The 17355-nt window shown below is 31.1% G+C and overlaps 1 protein-coding gene across 1 annotated transcript in view; it reads left to right on the top strand.

Annotated features, from left to right (window-relative positions):
• The window catches only part of LOC106456960 (aspartate--tRNA ligase, cytoplasmic-like), a 71810-nt gene that overhangs the window by 49137 nt on the left and 5318 nt on the right, over nt 1-17355 (top strand). The window contains exons 7-11 of the mRNA XM_013916336.2: nt 575-755; nt 1597-1731; nt 8242-8389; nt 9078-9146; nt 13161-13281. Of these exons, the coding sequence (XP_013771790.1) occupies nt 575-755; nt 1597-1731; nt 8242-8389; nt 9078-9146; nt 13161-13281 (654 nt within the window). The remainder of the gene's footprint in view (nt 1-574; nt 756-1596; nt 1732-8241; nt 8390-9077; nt 9147-13160; nt 13282-17355) is intronic.

The raw sequence follows: 17355 nt of genomic DNA, 5'->3' as shown, positions 1-17355 counted from the left end.
AGATAAATTTAGTATTTTATGGACGATACAAATTTTTTCATATTTCAAAATAGTGAACTAAAACATAAAAAGTAATAAGTTTAAATCTGGAACAAATATAAATATCGTAATCATTTCTTATAAATGCCATTTCCTAATGTAATTTTCCAAGATATTAAAGATCATAATGCAAAAAAACCAAATTTATCTAAAGTAACAGGTTTTATGTTTCTTAAACTATGTACATTTATGAAAGTTCTTGAGAAGTTTCAAAACTTTTTAACCAATAGTTTTATTGTTGGAATGACATATAGCAAGACTTGCATTGGCTACTAAGAAAGTTAGTAGCCGGTAGTCATTGGGTTAATGAAACACGAATTAACCTGAATATGAAGGTGAGTATAACACATTTTGTTGCACTTAATAAGTTTAAATAAGGTATGATTAGTCCAAGATGTAAATTTAACATAGTTATAGTGCTGGAGAATAGTTAATGACCCATCAATTATATATGTCAAAACATAATTAATTGATGATTTCTAAAAATAAAATTGCTGTTCACCTATTTTCTTTTTTTGTGTGTGTATTTGTGTAGGATCCTGATGGTCTACACATTAGAGTTTGTCAAGATACCAGACTAGACAATCGGATCTTGGACCTTCGAACCCCTACAAACCAGGCAATCTATTGTCTCCAGGCTGGTGTTTGTGAACTCTTTCGTGAAGCTTTGAAAAAGATGGGTTTTATAGAAATTCATACACCCAAAATTATATCGGGTGAGGATTGAATAAGCAGTACTGTTGATTTGAAATTGCCTGATATTGAATTTTTAATTATTCTTATAAAATAAGTGTCTTTTGAAAATGAAGCAAAATATTGAGTTTGAATTCAAAAGTTTTTCTAAATATTATTTTTATGTTAATCTTGCCTGTTGTTTTTTAGTGTACTGTGCCCAAGATTTTGGTTGTTATTTTTGTTTTCTGAAAGCTATTGTTGAGAGTTGATTCTTTTAAAATATTCTTTTCGTTAGTGATTAAATTCAAACTTAAAAATATTGGTTGGTAGCAGTGGAGAATATAATGATGCTTGGAGATATTTCCTTAGCATGAATTGACCCGGCATGGCCAGGTGGTTAGGGCACTCAACTCGTAATCTGAGGGTTGCGGGTTCAAATCCTCATCCCACCAAACATGCTCACCCTTTCAGCCGTGGGGGCATTATAATGTGATGGTCAATCCCACTATTCATTGGTATAATAGTAGCTCAAGAGTTGGCGGTGGGTGATGATGACTAGCTGCCTTCCCTCTAGCCTTACACTGCTAAATTAGGGATGGCTAGTACAAATAGCCCTCGTGTAGTTTTGCACAAAATTCAAAACAAAACAATCCTTAGCGTGAAAGTTACACTAAGAATGCTTATACTTATAGATAGTGGCAAAGGTTTTGTAGTTATATTCATTATATGTACAGTAATATAATTAAAAAATCTTTTCATTTTGAAAATTGAAAACTATTCTTGATTTTATATTAATGTTTAAACATGTTATTTAGTGTGGATATAGGATGGTTATATATTGGCTTAAAAATATTGTATATTCATAAAATATTTTCCTTTTAGCTGCAAGTGAAGGAGGGGCAAATGTCTTTGAAGTGTCATATTTTAAGGGCAGTGCTTATCTTGCACAATCACCCCAGCTTTACAAGCAAATGGCTATAGCAGCTGACTTTGATAAAGTCTTCACTATTGGTGCAGGTAAGTATTTTAATGTCCCATATGATTTTTTTCTTTTCATGAATAAGGTTCAGTCTTGAATTTACAGTCACATGAAATTAAAAGTTTGTTAAACATTTAAGAGTTTTTAATACACACTATAATTTTTTTTTCATTTTGTGACCAGATATTATTATTTTGTTTCAGTTAAATGAAATATTTGAAATTTCACAATTTCAGTAATGTTGCTACTATTCCAGTGTATACAACAGGTATGAAAACTATGTTTTGTGACTGTAAAGATGATGATATTGTATTGTAAACAAAAGCTTTTCTGGTTCCAGTTGGTGCATTCTTAAAAACAATGCTTTTTTAGATTTTTATTGTGTACAGCTTCCTTTACATACTTTATCAAAAATTAATACCCGACCTGTATTTAAGATAATAATGTTTTTAAATGTTCCTTCTTTTTCTGTTTCTGTATCTTGTTTCTCAGGCTCTATTGTTATATATATTGAGGATATAGTAAATCAAAATCTTCTAATTTAAAACCAAGAGAAACTGTCAATTTTTAGCAGTGCTTTTCCCTCTGTCATTTTTGCATCATACAATTTGCAAAGATCTTCTATCAAAAATTCTTTAAACTTCCATAAGCCTGAAGCAATATATGGTGTGCAGTAACTTAAATGTAAATAGCTGTTGCAATTGCATTGGAAACTCGCAAGTTGCAGCTTTATTCAAACATTTTTCCCACTCTTCATCCTTGAAATATGTTATAAGTGATAGTTCTTATTGCTGTATAACTTGTAGCTCCACACATGTGAAGCAAGAAAAGCCATAAATTAAAGAAGCCAATGTTTTTTGGTTTAACTGAATACACTTAGCAAATCACAGGTTTTGTTCTGGATTGCCACTTTCGTTCTTTTTCAATCCATACATAATGTTCTGGAATTTACATGCATTTTCTATGCTTGAAATGTGAATCTTTATTCTTTGCTTTTTCTGCTGCTCAACCTCTTCTCCTACCTTTAAATAGACAATATATTGGTCCTGCAGGTGCACCAGAAGTTGAAAGAAATATATGGGACTTATACATTGTAAATTCTAAAAGTCTATGCAGTGTCTTCTATTGTGTGTATTTGACTATTCAAATGTAAAAAAAAAAAGCAAATGCATATGTGGAAGTCTTCTTTTTTGCCATTTGATTTTATGCATAAAACCTATAATATACTAAATGCATGCCTCTCTAATAAATCCTTTAAAAGCTCTTTAACTTTAAGACTAAATTGGGTGTATCATGTGGCTTTTCTTATTTCCTAAATTTCCATAATGTTTCTGCATTTTAAATTCATTGTAAATGTTAAGAATAAATCCGCTTTTTCAAGAACTATTACCATTGCTGTACCATATTGAAAAAGTTGCGGCACTGACCTTGGGGTTTCAATAAACAAAGAAGTTTTATCCTTTTTTCTGTGTTTTACTTTTGCAAATGGTCCATTAACCTACAATATAATTCAAAAGTCAACTATTTGTGGTGTAGATTTTGTCAGGTTTTTAAAGGACCGAATTCTTTACAGTAGGTGTCTGTGACTTGTTGGTGATAAATTTCAATAGATGGACAGCACACAATCCACTTATTTTAAAATAATATATATAATCAAAACAAGTCAAATGTATATACAATAAGTCATTACATTATTGATTATCACAGTTGTATTCAGTGCTTTAAGTAATTCTCTTTTTCATCAAGGTCCATACAAGACAGATTTCTTCTTCTCTCCTCTGTTATCACAATACAATCAGTGATAAATTCACTTTAGAAATTTCCCAATATGGCTAAACTGACAATCACACAGTCTAACTTCACTAACTTACTTACTTTCTGTATCTGCATGTATTTATAACATGCAACAGAAAAATCAAGAAATATCTAGCCCTCTAGTAACAACAATATTAAACATAAGGTGAAAACTTAGAAGCTTAGAGTAAGATGACATCAACATTATTACGAAAGCCTAGCAAAACAATTAAATTGCATACACAACATATGACTCGTACAAAGTTACGTAACGAAACTTGTCAAAACTATCACTTTTAAAATAATTAATTTTTAACACTCTTGTTATGAAACTAAATTACCATTAAATATCAAATTATTAAATAAATAACTCTTAAACTGAACAATCTTGTATATCCAACAGATTTTAATATGCCAATTGATCATCCTCAACTTTCAAGTAAGTGTCAACAATGTAATGATGAGTCAAAAATTTGGCATGCAATATTGAATTGATTTTATGATCACAAATGGCTAAGCGGTTAGTGTAAAATTGTAGAGGAGTGTTTTTTTTTCTCATTTTTTAGTTCAATTGATAACGTAAAGGATTACAATTTTCATTTGGCTGAGGAATGTTTTTAATTTTTTGTTTATATTTAAGACAAGGTTCTAAATGCCTATTGCTCAGGGGTTCTCCATCAGTAGATGTAAAACCAGTGGCCACCTTATTGCAGTTTTGTAAATTATGCTGTCTTTTATATCTATTACTATTTTTAATTAACTACATTAACAAATTGGGTACCTGCTTATTTTTACTGCATTCTAATTCAACTTTCCTTGTTGTTTGTCAATTTTGATGAATGGATTGATTTTCTAAAAAGTATTTCAGGTCTTTGCATTACGTGTTTTAAGCAGTCTTTACTATATTCATTCACTATTCTTTGCTCAGCAGCTTTTGTATCTAAAACATACATCTGACCGTATGTGGGTTCCTTGTCTTTTTCAAGGTGAAGAGCAGATGAGTTTGATAAATCTGGCCTTGAATTTTCAATATAAATGGACCTTTCCCAGTACATTTTTTTTATTTTACCACCCACTGACACAAAAGCAAAGGCACTATTGTAATTGTGAACATGATTGATAAAGTTTCCCCATCAGGAATGTTTTTAGTTATTAAATCCTGCAAGAAATTTGGATACCGAATTGGATCAACTATTGGCATTCTTCCTTTTCTACACTAATATGTAAATTTTCTATCAAGAAGATATTCCCTGGTGAAGTTTTCTGAAGAACAAAACTGTTATAATAGTCCTGCATAATGCTTACTTGTATTTTCTTCAATACATGGTTCACAAAATGAAAAATTGCCCTCTGTCTTACTCTCTCTATTTTCTCTTTTTTTTCTTTAACCAGTTTTCTTTTTGTTCGTCAGTCTCATTCTTATGTTTATTTTAGTTAATCAATCTATTTTGTTCTAATTGCTTTTCTTTTTCTTCGTCAATTTCAATTTTTTGTATATTTTGCTTATGTATTCTGTCTTGCTTTATTTATCTCTTCCATCCTCAGTTTCATTTTCAAACTTACATTTGTTATATCACTTGTTTATTCCAAATGCTTTTCATTTTTTGCTTTCCTTTTAACTTTATTTTTTGATTGATATATTTTTGAAACTGTGACTTTCATCAACTGTTACTTTCATAAGTAAAACAAACTTGTTTTTTATCTACCACAGGAAATGGGGAAGAGGTTGTTCTATACAAATCTCAGTCTAGAAATATCATGAATTCGTTTATGGGCAGCCTACTTAAACAAATGATTGTCAAAAAACATATAACAAAAACTCCACATCTGTAACCATTAGTTTGTTACTGAACTCTCTCAAATACAATCAGTGGATTATATGGAAATTATATTACATAATAACAAAGATTTGATGAAAAGGAACCCACTTTTTAGAAAATAAAAGTTTAAAGACAGTTTGACTGGGTAATAACGAAAACTTTATTATAAATTTACAACATTATGCCAGGCTTTCTGTTGGTTGTAAATAATACAGTATGAAAAAAAAATCAGAGATAACTACTAGAAATTTGTAAAAGAGTGGATGTGACAGATAGGCATGGTAGGTGGTTCTGATTTTCTAGTTTATGGCTCCATAAACAAATAAGATTGAAGGCTATAAGAATTATGCTTTACCTGAGTAATATTTATATTACAGTGAGTATACAGTGAGGGATGTTAAATAAAAGAGGGAAGACCTAGACAACAAATGTCATAATTACTAGGGGAGATTGAGAATTCTTTTTAAATATTTCCTTATAAGATTAAGAACTTAAAACATATATTAAAATTTGATTTATTATCTATGTTTTGATGCTACATGTATTTGTATACAGTGATAATAAAGTCATAACACATATTTTCACTTATTTGTAGTGAAAGGGTGAATGAAACATGAGGTCATAGTGGTGTCCTTGGTGCCAACGGTGGTACTTGCATCTACACAGTATCCTTAACACCCCTGTAGGGCTGGCCCTTGAGATAGGTGATGTGTGCCCATCCCAAGGGGGGTGCCATAATCAAATTTCAATTAGAGGTAGTGGCACTGAATGCAAAGTTTGCACTGGCCACAATTTTGCCTAGGGCTGGCACTGCACCATTGTGCAGTTTCACCTTTACTCTTTGGACTCGTAGTCAGGAGGTTGAAAGTTTGAGGCTGGCAGCATCATGTTGTGTCCTTTAGTAAGACACTTTACTTCTTTCAGTCTACCCAGATGTATGATGGGTACCTAACTGTTAGTTGGGGATTAACCTGTGATGAACTGACATCCTGTCTAGTGGGCATGGGCCACCATTCTCATCTGCTTGTGGCACTGGAACTAGATTTTGAAAGCAACATCCTTGTGTGCCTTGTAACTAACTACAAGTATCCAGCACAGATACAATATGTTGAAAGTGTCTGAAAATGAAAAACAAACATTGCAAAGGATTAATAGTGACATAAAAACATCTAGATAAATCAATGTTAAGAATTTACAAAATCCATGGTAAACACACAAATTTCACTGTTTTGTGTAATGCTGTTATATATGAAGAAAAATAATTGTGTATTATCCAGCAGGGAAAAAGTATGCTTCAAATGCCTTAAATTTCATTCAACTTTCTTATAATCTGGTAATGTTTGGAGACTGCTTGAATGGGTAATGAAGAAAAACTGTAATATAAGTTTGTTAGTTCAAATTTACTCAGCATGTATAATTGTTTGTTTTAATGTAAAACTTAGTATATATAGTGAAACCAAATTATTTTTATAAATATTTTTCTATATTTTTTGTGAATTATGCATTTTCAATCAGTCTTATAAGGGGTGAAACATTGATCTTTGCAGTGAATTAAGATTTGGTAATCTTCATGTGTTAACTTGGGGCTTTATTGAGTATTTAGGCGAAATACTGAAAAAAGTATAGAAGGTAAAACATACAACAAGATATAGAAATTATTTGGTCAGTTGCTGTGATTTACCTAAACTTATAATAGAATCAACTACCGTATCACATGTGAAGAGTATATTTACTCCCTGGATGTCACTTGCAAATAAGTAAATGGAAACTTATGAAATATGTTAAAGAAGTTAAATTAATCTATGTTAATGAGCAATTAAATCTTTCTTCAGGGATATGTATGTATATATAGAGTGACTGACAGGTCATTGCTCTGCTGAATAGTATAGAAAGTTTAAATAGCCCCTACATAATGTAGACCACAAACACAGTGCTGCAGGTTTTCCAGATTCATCTAAATAATGGCACGGTATGCAGTTGAACATTTTACATAGTTCTTCTGTATGGATAGTGTCACAAGAATGGCCAAGCTACTGCTAGATTGTATAAGGAATATTACATCATCCTTTACTTCAGATAATAGGAAATGCATGTGAGAGGCTGTTTATTATGCAATTATTTATTCATAGAGACCATACTGATAAACCAAGAAAAGTAATGGATATACCACTTTGTCATTGGTCAGCATTTTGAACACAACTATTGATTGTTTATAACTCTTTTGTAATAATGTTTAAGATGTTCACCTTATTTGTATTTATACGTATAATTGTTGTTCTTGAGGAGAGATTTTGATCATTTTTTGTTATTGATGTTGTTTAATATGTTTCATGTATTTTTTTTCTACACCTTTACAACTAACGTATTAGGTGTATGATGCATATTATTAAAATTTGCAAAGAACATAACCAAGAATGATCTCAATGATATCGTCGCAGGATAGGCACACAAAACTTCATTCTATACCATTAACAATTATATGCCTTTGAATGAACTTCTGAATTACACTGTGTATTATATCAATAGTGCTGTTATTTTTTGTAAGCCTTATACTACTATATATTGATATGTTTGCCCCTGAAGAAGAAAGGTCCACCTTTCGAAAGTGCTCAGGTTATAGGGTTTTTATTCATTTCTATCAAGACTTCTTGAACCTGTATGTTTTTCTAACACCATGAATTTATTGATATGTATGTGTATAAAAATACTACTCGGTGGGTTCTCTAAGAATTAATGATGAAATATGTTTCAGTAAAAAATGATTTTTCTGCATATCTTGCATTAAAGATATATATAAGTTCGTAGTGTTGTGTTTGACCAGGAAATTTTGAACATTATTAAAAAACAGTTGCATTTGATGCATTTAATGACTTATTATAAAAGGTGTGGTGTTTGATAGGGACTGCCTAACAAATATGCTTTTGGATTATGCAGTGTTTCGTGCTGAAGACTCTAACACACATCGTCACCTATGTGAGTTTGTGGGCCTGGATCTGGAAATGGCATTCCACTATCACTATCATGAAGTTATCACTGTCATTGGGATGATGTTTGTAGAAATCTTCAAAGGTCTCAGAGATAGGTAACTAACAAAGGATTTTTTCAAGACTTCTGTTTATATTCATTAAATACTGTCACTAATTAGTGGAAGATGGGTTGTAAAATATGAACAAGACATTTTAATGTTGAGAACCTAACTTTCATAAACAGAATTCATGCAAATGAACATAATTAGCATGAAAATATATGAAAAACAGTTTTATTGAATTAAAGAGTAAACTAATGCATCATTTTGTCAAATTTCTATAATGTTTAAGAAATTTTTCATTAAAACTCAATGGAAGCAAATCACCCATCAAATTATTCGTAATCTTTAGAATATGAATTGAATGTCTTGTGAGAATCCAGAAAAATACTCGATTTTTGTTATAAATTTTGCTGCACAAAAACTGGCATTCATAGATCTCATTGATACCCCCATGTTTTTCTTCAGCAACAAGAATAAAATTATTCAACAAGAAACAAGGTTTCAAAAGAAATCATTGTGTCAGAATAAGTATTGTATTTGTAGTTATGCTGTTGAAGTTTTTGTGAAGTTTTGCAGTGGTGTTTAATGTGAGAGAGTTGTGCTTGTATTCCATTCTAGCAATCTAAAAATGTGTAATATTTGTTGATTTCATACTATAAGATAAGATGCTATTTGTACTTGCAAAATGAGTACTGTAAGTTTTAAGCAATTTAGATGTGAAAAATCTTTTGCTCTGACCTAGGTTTTCAGCAGAGATTGCTGCTGTACACAGACAATATCCAGCTGAACCATTTAAGTTTCTGGAACCAAGGTGAGAGAAAAAAAGTACAACCTAATACATATTTCTGTTAAAAGATAATTTCCAGAACCATAATAGTTTGAAAAAAATTGTAGTGTTTTATTTGAGAAAATAATACACTAAGTTATATGTATAGTCATATCACAAAATAAACCACTATGATATTGTCATCCTTTAGGCGTGTATTAATACTATTTTCTTGAGGCACTGTTTTAACACATCCATCAGGAGCCAAGGGGCATCTTTACACTACAATTTGTTGAATATTAAAAGTAAGTTCAATCCAGAAACTCCCAAAGACGGTGGTTTTGGGTGTATCTTTTCGAGACAAGTTTTTGTTTGTTAACTGATATATTTGTAAGTGAAGTACAGCGTCCTCAAGTCTTCATACTAGCTAGTACTAATGTCTACCCAATGGGAGTAAATTCAGTATATATCAATAAAGACACATTCTCAGCATCATTAATTAAGCAATTTCCAGCTTTTTTATGCTTCTGCTATTACCTTTTTATGTTTAGCTTTCAATTGATATACGAACGATTTCACCTGTGGTTTGGTAGGGAAGGTTGAAGCATCATGATAGCAGTAGGATGAGCAGACAGGAACACTTTGAAAGCAGCTACAGGCATAATATTGTACTCAGCTTGCTGCACAATATCTACCAAGGTGGTTCTAAAAGGTTCCTGATTAGTTGTGTGTGTCATTTGGAGACATCCATGGTGCTTATGCTTGGCCATTGAGCTCACAATTCACTGACGGATTTTAGTCACCTTACCATATCAAATCACTTTTCACAACCCCAATGCTAAAAGATTGTGGGAATTGTCTTCTTTTTAGCCAATAAAAATGTCCAAAAAGCTTCAGTTTAAATTAAGAAAAACTGGATTGGGTAGTTTTTCAACAGAAATGTCCCCCACTGGCTTGTGAGGGGTCTGTTAAAATTATTGTTTCTTTACATTACACATTTTTTTTTCATGTGAAGAATAAAAATACTTCTGTCCATTGTACAGGTTGTATATTGCATTTTCATAACTTCCAGAACCTCCCAAATGCATATCTGCAATGTTTTCAGTATCTCTATATTGTACATGATATTAACCCTCCTCCACTATGAATACTAAATCAGCAGTGTGTGATCATTGCGATTATTATTAAGGCTCTGCATACCTAGTGGTACAAAGGACCTGCAGAAATTCAGTCCAGGTATATCAATCCCAAACCACATTCTTGATATCATCCTACCAATCTCTAGCTTCCTCTCCGATAGTGTCAATCCACATTAGTATCGGTCTACTTCTTTTTTCGAGTTCCATTAGGTCTCCATTTAACTGCTTGCGTGATTATTCTTTCTTCTCTGTCCCTGCACATCAAATGTTTGATCCATTTCCATCTAGCCATTTTCATAATGGCATTAATAAGGGTAATTGTGTCACTTCTCTCATATGTTGCACACATACCAGTTTGTAAGCTAACTCCAAGGATTCTTCTTTGAACTTTGTTTTCAAGTTTGACTGATCTGTTACACACAATTTCATTATCTTAAAACATATCAGTGGCCTGATTAGCTTTCTTATTCTTTCAAGTTACCAATATACCAAGATATTTGAGATTGTTTACTTTTTTTGTATGAATTTGTTGTTAAGCATGATTTGTCCTGGCATGCATTTTCAAATATGAATTTTGTTATTTATGTTTGTTTTGATACCTGTCTTCAAAGTTCAATACTTTGCTTTACAACATGCTTCAGTACAATTATCCAGTACAAATATCCATCTCTGCATCTGAAATTTGCTTGTTCATTTCAGAATTCATCCAGTTCTTTTAAAATGTATTCCAGTTAAAAGTTTAGCAATGGTAGGTGTAAGTGTGATTCTTTGTCAGTTTCCATATTCCAAGTCCTCTTTCTTTAGTATCTTCATAAAATTCCATGTTTCCATTCATCAGTATTATGCCAGACCTTCATATTTTATTAAATAATTTCATCAAAATTCTTGGTGTATAGTTATTGTCCACTTTCAGCATTTCACATGCAACCCCATCAGTTTCAGATACCTTTCAGTTTTTCAACTTCCCAATTGCCTTTTCTATTACTTTAGTTCTGATTTCATTTAATTCTATATTCAGCTCATTTGGAAGTATGGCCAAGGATTGTCCCTTTCCATCATCTTCATTTACTCAATTCGTAACTTATTTGACATGTTTCTTCCATCTCAACATACTTTCTACCTCACCTGTTATTTTTACTCCATTACAATCTCTAACTAGTAAATACTTCATTGCTCTTCCATTCTCAGTGATCTTTTGAATAAATTGATAAGCTTACCTTGCCTCCATGCCATTCTTCAGCAGTGAGATTTTCATAATATTCTTGCTTAATCATTTTTTCTGGTATTTTAACTTGTTGTTGTAAGCTCCAAATTTTAACCCATTCATATTTTAATAGATGAGAGTTTATATATATTCTCTCCACATATTTTTTGTACCTTCTTAATAAGTGCTATTATTCAAATATTAGAAATATAAGAAAGGAAATGGATGAATTCAGGACTTTAGTTGGGAGAAAGGACTTTGACATTATGGGAATTATTATAGTATAAATATAGAATCAGTATGGGTGTTTATTTTTAGATACAAAGACAGTAGGTTAAAATTGGGAAATACTATAGGTTTCTTTATCAGACTCAGGATGTTGGTGAAGGCTTTATGGGGAAATCTGAACTGTTTTTAATAATGAGGCTCTGGTTATAGGAGACCTTAATTTTAGAAATAAGCTGGGACTGTATGGAGACAAAAAGTGAATGTGTTATTATTCTAGAGTTTGTAAACGACAGTTTTCTCCAATAAGCTAGGGAACCAACTATAGATGATAGTACTTTGGATTTCATATTGATTGTTGATGAGAATATTGCTCATTAGGTTGAAGTGGACAAGCAATTAGAAGGAAGTGAACACTGTATAATTAGATTTGAAGTTTTGCTGTATGTGAAGATCATGTTTAACAAAACATTAGTTTCAGATCTTAGCACAGTAAAATTTGATGCTATAAGAAATAGAGATCTTAAAAGATAATGATCTGATCAGATACCAATCACCTAGTCAAACCTTTTGTCTGAAGATGTTTATGCAAATAAAGAGATTAGACAGAAAATTTAGTGAATAGTATGAAGTTATCTGATCAAGTAGTGATAAAGGTTACTTGGTAGATGATAAATTGATAGTGTGTTGTAATTTTGATACTGAAAATGTTGAGACAGAATGTGTGGCATATAACATCATTAAGAAATCATCATAGGGACATCCAAGGCATCATAGTTGAATAATGTCATAGCATTTCATTTGCACTGGTGTTACATATGTATTGTTGTAGGCTGTCCCTACACACGTTACATATGTATTGTTGTAGGAAAAAAACGAATATTGTAATATAAAAGCATGAGTGAGATAGTCAGTGAGTCTGTTACCGTTATTATTGATTAATTACTGGGTTAGCTAGTAAATTAGTGCCATAAACACAAGAGGAAATTTAAAATGTAAGTAACAGTTTAGTTTTATTTACACGCTATGTCTGTCATTTTTTAATTAGGTCATGAAACTGCATAAGTTGTAAAAATATCGGTTTAAGAAATTAAATGCCCTCCTTTTCATTAAGTGGCCTGGCTTTTGCATAATTTTTATTGAATAATCCAAATTAACTTGCTTAATGATAGAAATCAATACCACAGTAAGTATTTTTATTCACATGTAGTGATAAACCATTTGCACAATGGTATCATACACATATGTCTGTAGTTTTGTTGTCTCTAGTATGAACCCTTCACATGTGCAGTCAAATTATAAATTAGAAAATTTAGGGCATTTTGGGTAAAATGCTGGAAAAAAGTAGAAGGTGAAAAGTACAAGGAGATATAGAAATTATAGGGCCAATTGAAGGACTAAGTGCATTCTCAAAATTATTTTCTTTTTATTATGTTTATAAACAGGATGATATGTTCATAGTGTATTACATACATTTTTTTTGGCTTACAGTTTAAGGCTGGATTACCCAGAAGCAGTAGCTATGTTACGTGAAACTGGGGTGGACATGGGGGATGAGGAAGACCTGAGCACACCGAATGAAAAGTTACTTGGACGACTTGTCAAGGCTAAAGTCAGTAGTATCAAGTATTGAACTCTGTTATGATAGTAACCAGTAATTCAGAGGCCTTAACTCTCTGTATATTGGCTCTGTTATTTTGACTGATCTTGTAATCATAGTATAACCATGAAAATATCCTGTTTCTTAAGCATATCTAACAACATTTGGCAAACATTACAAGTTTCCTTATGCTTATAAATTGTTGTTTGTCTACCTATTATTACAAGTCTATACTACACAAAAAATCGGCCTCCTAAAGGAATATCAAAACGTTTTCAGTAAAAAATATATATTTTATGTTTCATTTTCTTTACCTTAACAATAACTGTAGCAAAATCAGCAATGTAGAGTAAAATGAAAAGTTAAAAAATACAAAACTTAAATTACCATTTTCACGTTCTAGAATGATTAAACATTAACAGACAATTACATACTATTTATTTTTATAGTCAAAGCTAATAGATGTTTTGAATCTGTGTTCACTTAGTTTTCTTGCTTTACAACTGCACTTAGGCCTCAGAGTATGCCAAAAGCCATTTATCGTAGCCTACCATTTTTGTGTAATAAACAATTGAGTTACAAGCACCACACAATCGAATTACAATCATGCAACACAGTGTGCATATTCTAGGATATTGAGTATCAACAAACATTTATTTAATTGTTATTTCATTTAAGTTATCTTACCTAATAAGTTTCTGATTTTTAAATTTTAGTTATTTTTATAACAATAAAGAAAAATATATACATAAAGACAAAAAAGATAATACTTATGTCTGAATTGGGTTTTGTTTTTGCTATCAACATTTGGTAGTCCACACAAAACCTTATTGCATACAAGAAATAGAATGTCCTAAAACTACTATAATTTAACTGGCTACCTAACTACTCTTTAAGTAGGTTAAAAAAATTCCATTATCTGGTGGGGGCCAAACACCACAAAGGTGAGCAATGAAACTGATGCTAAATATTTCTTATCCTGATATCTAAACGAACTAGCCTTGTAAGGAATTTTGTGAAGAGCCATCTGCTCTTGCTATTTGAAATGGAATGTGGGTTTGACTTTATGTCTCAGAATCTTGGAGGTTATTAATGTATATTGTGGCTGAACAATATCTACAGTATACATGGTACACTCAGAAGATCATATAGATGTAGAAAGAAAATCTGAAATGGACAGTTTGGAGTGAAGAAGTGTAACATGATACATAGAAGATATAATATTGAGAACTTATTCCAATATTTCCTTTTCAAATTATATTAAAATATGAATTACAAACTGCATTTTTATGATGTGTTTATTGACATACATTGATAACAGTTGTTTAATTAAGTTTTGAATGTAACTCTGTAAAAGGGTTCTGACTTGAGCTCTTTGATCCAGTGAAATGATGATATATTTCTATAAATACTGCACAGTCTATAGATCAGAAAAGTACTTTTTAATATTTTCAACGTTTTTTGATATGTGCTTCTATTCCTTCTCCCACACCTCCGCTTCACCCCAAAAAATTTGCTTTTATATTTACTGTGAATTTTGACAACTGTACACAATACAATAACAGGAAGTATGTTTATTGTTCTTGCCAAGATTGAAATATTTTCAATTAGAAGCAAATATTTTCAAGTTAATTTTTTATTTACTGTAATTCTACAAAATATAAGTTTCAATAACGATAATACGTTATTTGTATTTTCTCCAGAAAATTGATGTACCTAAAATTCAAACTAAGTACTCTAACCATAGAGAGGAACTGCATCAACTGATAGACCTATCATGACTGGTTCCATGATTCATATATATGTACAACATAAATTGATTTGCATAATATCACAGAATTTCTAGTTTTCATGTCATTTTTCTTTTAGTTGCAAATGGTAACCTGCTTGAATGTTAAATAATTAAAATCAATAACAGCATCCACACAACGAGCAGTAGTTAAATTTGTTTTCAGCAATTTCAAGATTAATGAAGAAACCAACAAATGCACAACAAAATGCAAGCAGTGCAATAACTGCTAGAAGGGCACTTTTGCCCTTTTTAAGGTAAGCCTATTTGTTATAATGTAATATATATATATATATATATATATATATATATACACACTTGTGTGTGTGTGTGTGTGTTAGTAGTAAGATCTTGTGTTTTAGCACTTTTCGAAACTGTTGCTGTAAACTATATTCTTAATGTTGAAATTCGTTTGTTAGTTAGAGGACTCATGACTAGAAAATCTCAAGTTGGTGTCTCATACATTTGAAGCTAGATTATAAATATGAGATATTTTTGAAAAGTATAATTATTTCAAGATAACATGTGAATCATTCAGTTTGCTTTCATTGCAGCTGTGAGGTTGTAGAAATAAGTTCATTATTTTATGTTAATCCTAATATTATTAGAAATGTTTGAAGGTCACTTGTAATATAGGCTTACAACAATTTATGCCAACATATAAGTATTCAAGTTTGTAAAAGCATTAAAGAAAGAAATTAATTAATTTGTGATTGTTAAGTGGACCAGATATTGAATTCTTTTCACCAGATAATTTAAAAGAAAGTTGCTGACAATAGAACAACACTATCAATTTACAGAGTATCAGATTTGTCATTTGTGTTTTCTAATGTGCAGTCATTATTTAATATATTGGATGTTTTAATTAAGAGTGCAATAACCAATAGTTCTGACATTCTGAAGCCAAAGTTAACAACCAAAAAATGGCAACATGATGGTAAAAATGTTTTGGAAAAAAATATTTTTTACTTTTGGTTTCCTTATTTTCTGCTATTTTTAATGACACTGAAGTACACATGCAAGTAATGTTATTCATCATCATTATTTATTTTATAGCTAGGAAAACAGCAGAATGAATCTTGCACTTTTATTGCATAAGTGAAAAAGTAAACAAAAATGAACTTTTCTGTGTGTTGGTGTTTGTTTTGTAAAAGTTTTCAGTAGGAAAAAAAGTTTAAGAATAACTTTTTTATAATTAGATTGTTACATCTATTGCATAATAAGTTATATGTTTTTTTGCTTTCATTCTATTTTAAAATAATCACATAAAATTCCAGAAGTGTACAGCATAAGATGATATTTAAACTAAACTTCATTTTTAAGAAGACCATCATTATTTGAATTCAGAACATTTCTTTTTATTGTATTGTTACTGTTGCTGATATTTCATCTTTATAATGGGCAATAATATTAGGTTGTCAAGAAATTAATGTCTTATTTTGGAACACTTTCATTAATGACCCCAAAAAAATGTACATCACGTATAATAGTTAAACAAACAGCCTAAATGTCACATTAGTGTAGCCTATATAATGTGTAAAGTTTAGTTTACTCTAATCCAGCATTTCCCAAACTATGGGTCGCGACCCACTGGTGGGTCACAAGTGGAATGTTAGTGGGTTGTAAAAAGTTTTACTAGAATTACGCATTAGCTTCGATTAAACGCTGTCTGTCGAGATAGTTCAAGACTCGGGCTTTCATTGCCAGGCTGTTGTTGTATCAAGCAGTATGTTGTTTTGACGAGCTTAACAAATCAGGGTTGGTCATGCTCTCAATTTAATCATTCGTCATCGTAAAAAGGAAATCAATTTTCACCTATTCATACAGTACTTTAGCTGTAGTACTGGTTTTATCAGTTGATTGCAGAATTTTAACTTTTGATTATAGATATCTGTAGTTTTTTTATATTTCTAGGTATCCTTTGATTATATGTAGATATAATGTGCCCCCGGCTCCTACGCCTATGCTATTTCAATCAAAAGTTAAAATTCTGTAACCAAAGGTTAGATATCTACTTACAAAGGATATCTAGAAATAAAGAACTATAGATATCGATAATCAAAAGTTAAAATTCTGCAATCAAAAGTTAGAAATCTACAATCCATTGTTCAGATTCTGCAATCAACTGATAAAACCGGTACAACGCTGAGCGAGACGATAACTGCTTCGAGGCTTAATGAGAAGGAATGAAAAATATCCAAGAGAAAAAATGGATTATGAACCCCTTTCAGCCTGACATAACGAGTGGGATATCGACAAAAGCTGAGGAAGAACTTTTTTGATTTATCTGAGGATGC

The sequence above is a fragment of the Limulus polyphemus genome, unplaced genomic scaffold, assembly GCF_000517525.1.
Source record: "Limulus polyphemus unplaced genomic scaffold, Limulus_polyphemus-2.1.2 Scaffold275, whole genome shotgun sequence".
In the NCBI taxonomy this organism is placed as follows: Eukaryota; Metazoa; Arthropoda; class Merostomata; order Xiphosura; family Limulidae; genus Limulus; species Limulus polyphemus.
The sequence above is the reverse complement of the archived record's forward strand: the minus strand, read 5'-3'. Positions and strand labels throughout refer to the sequence as shown.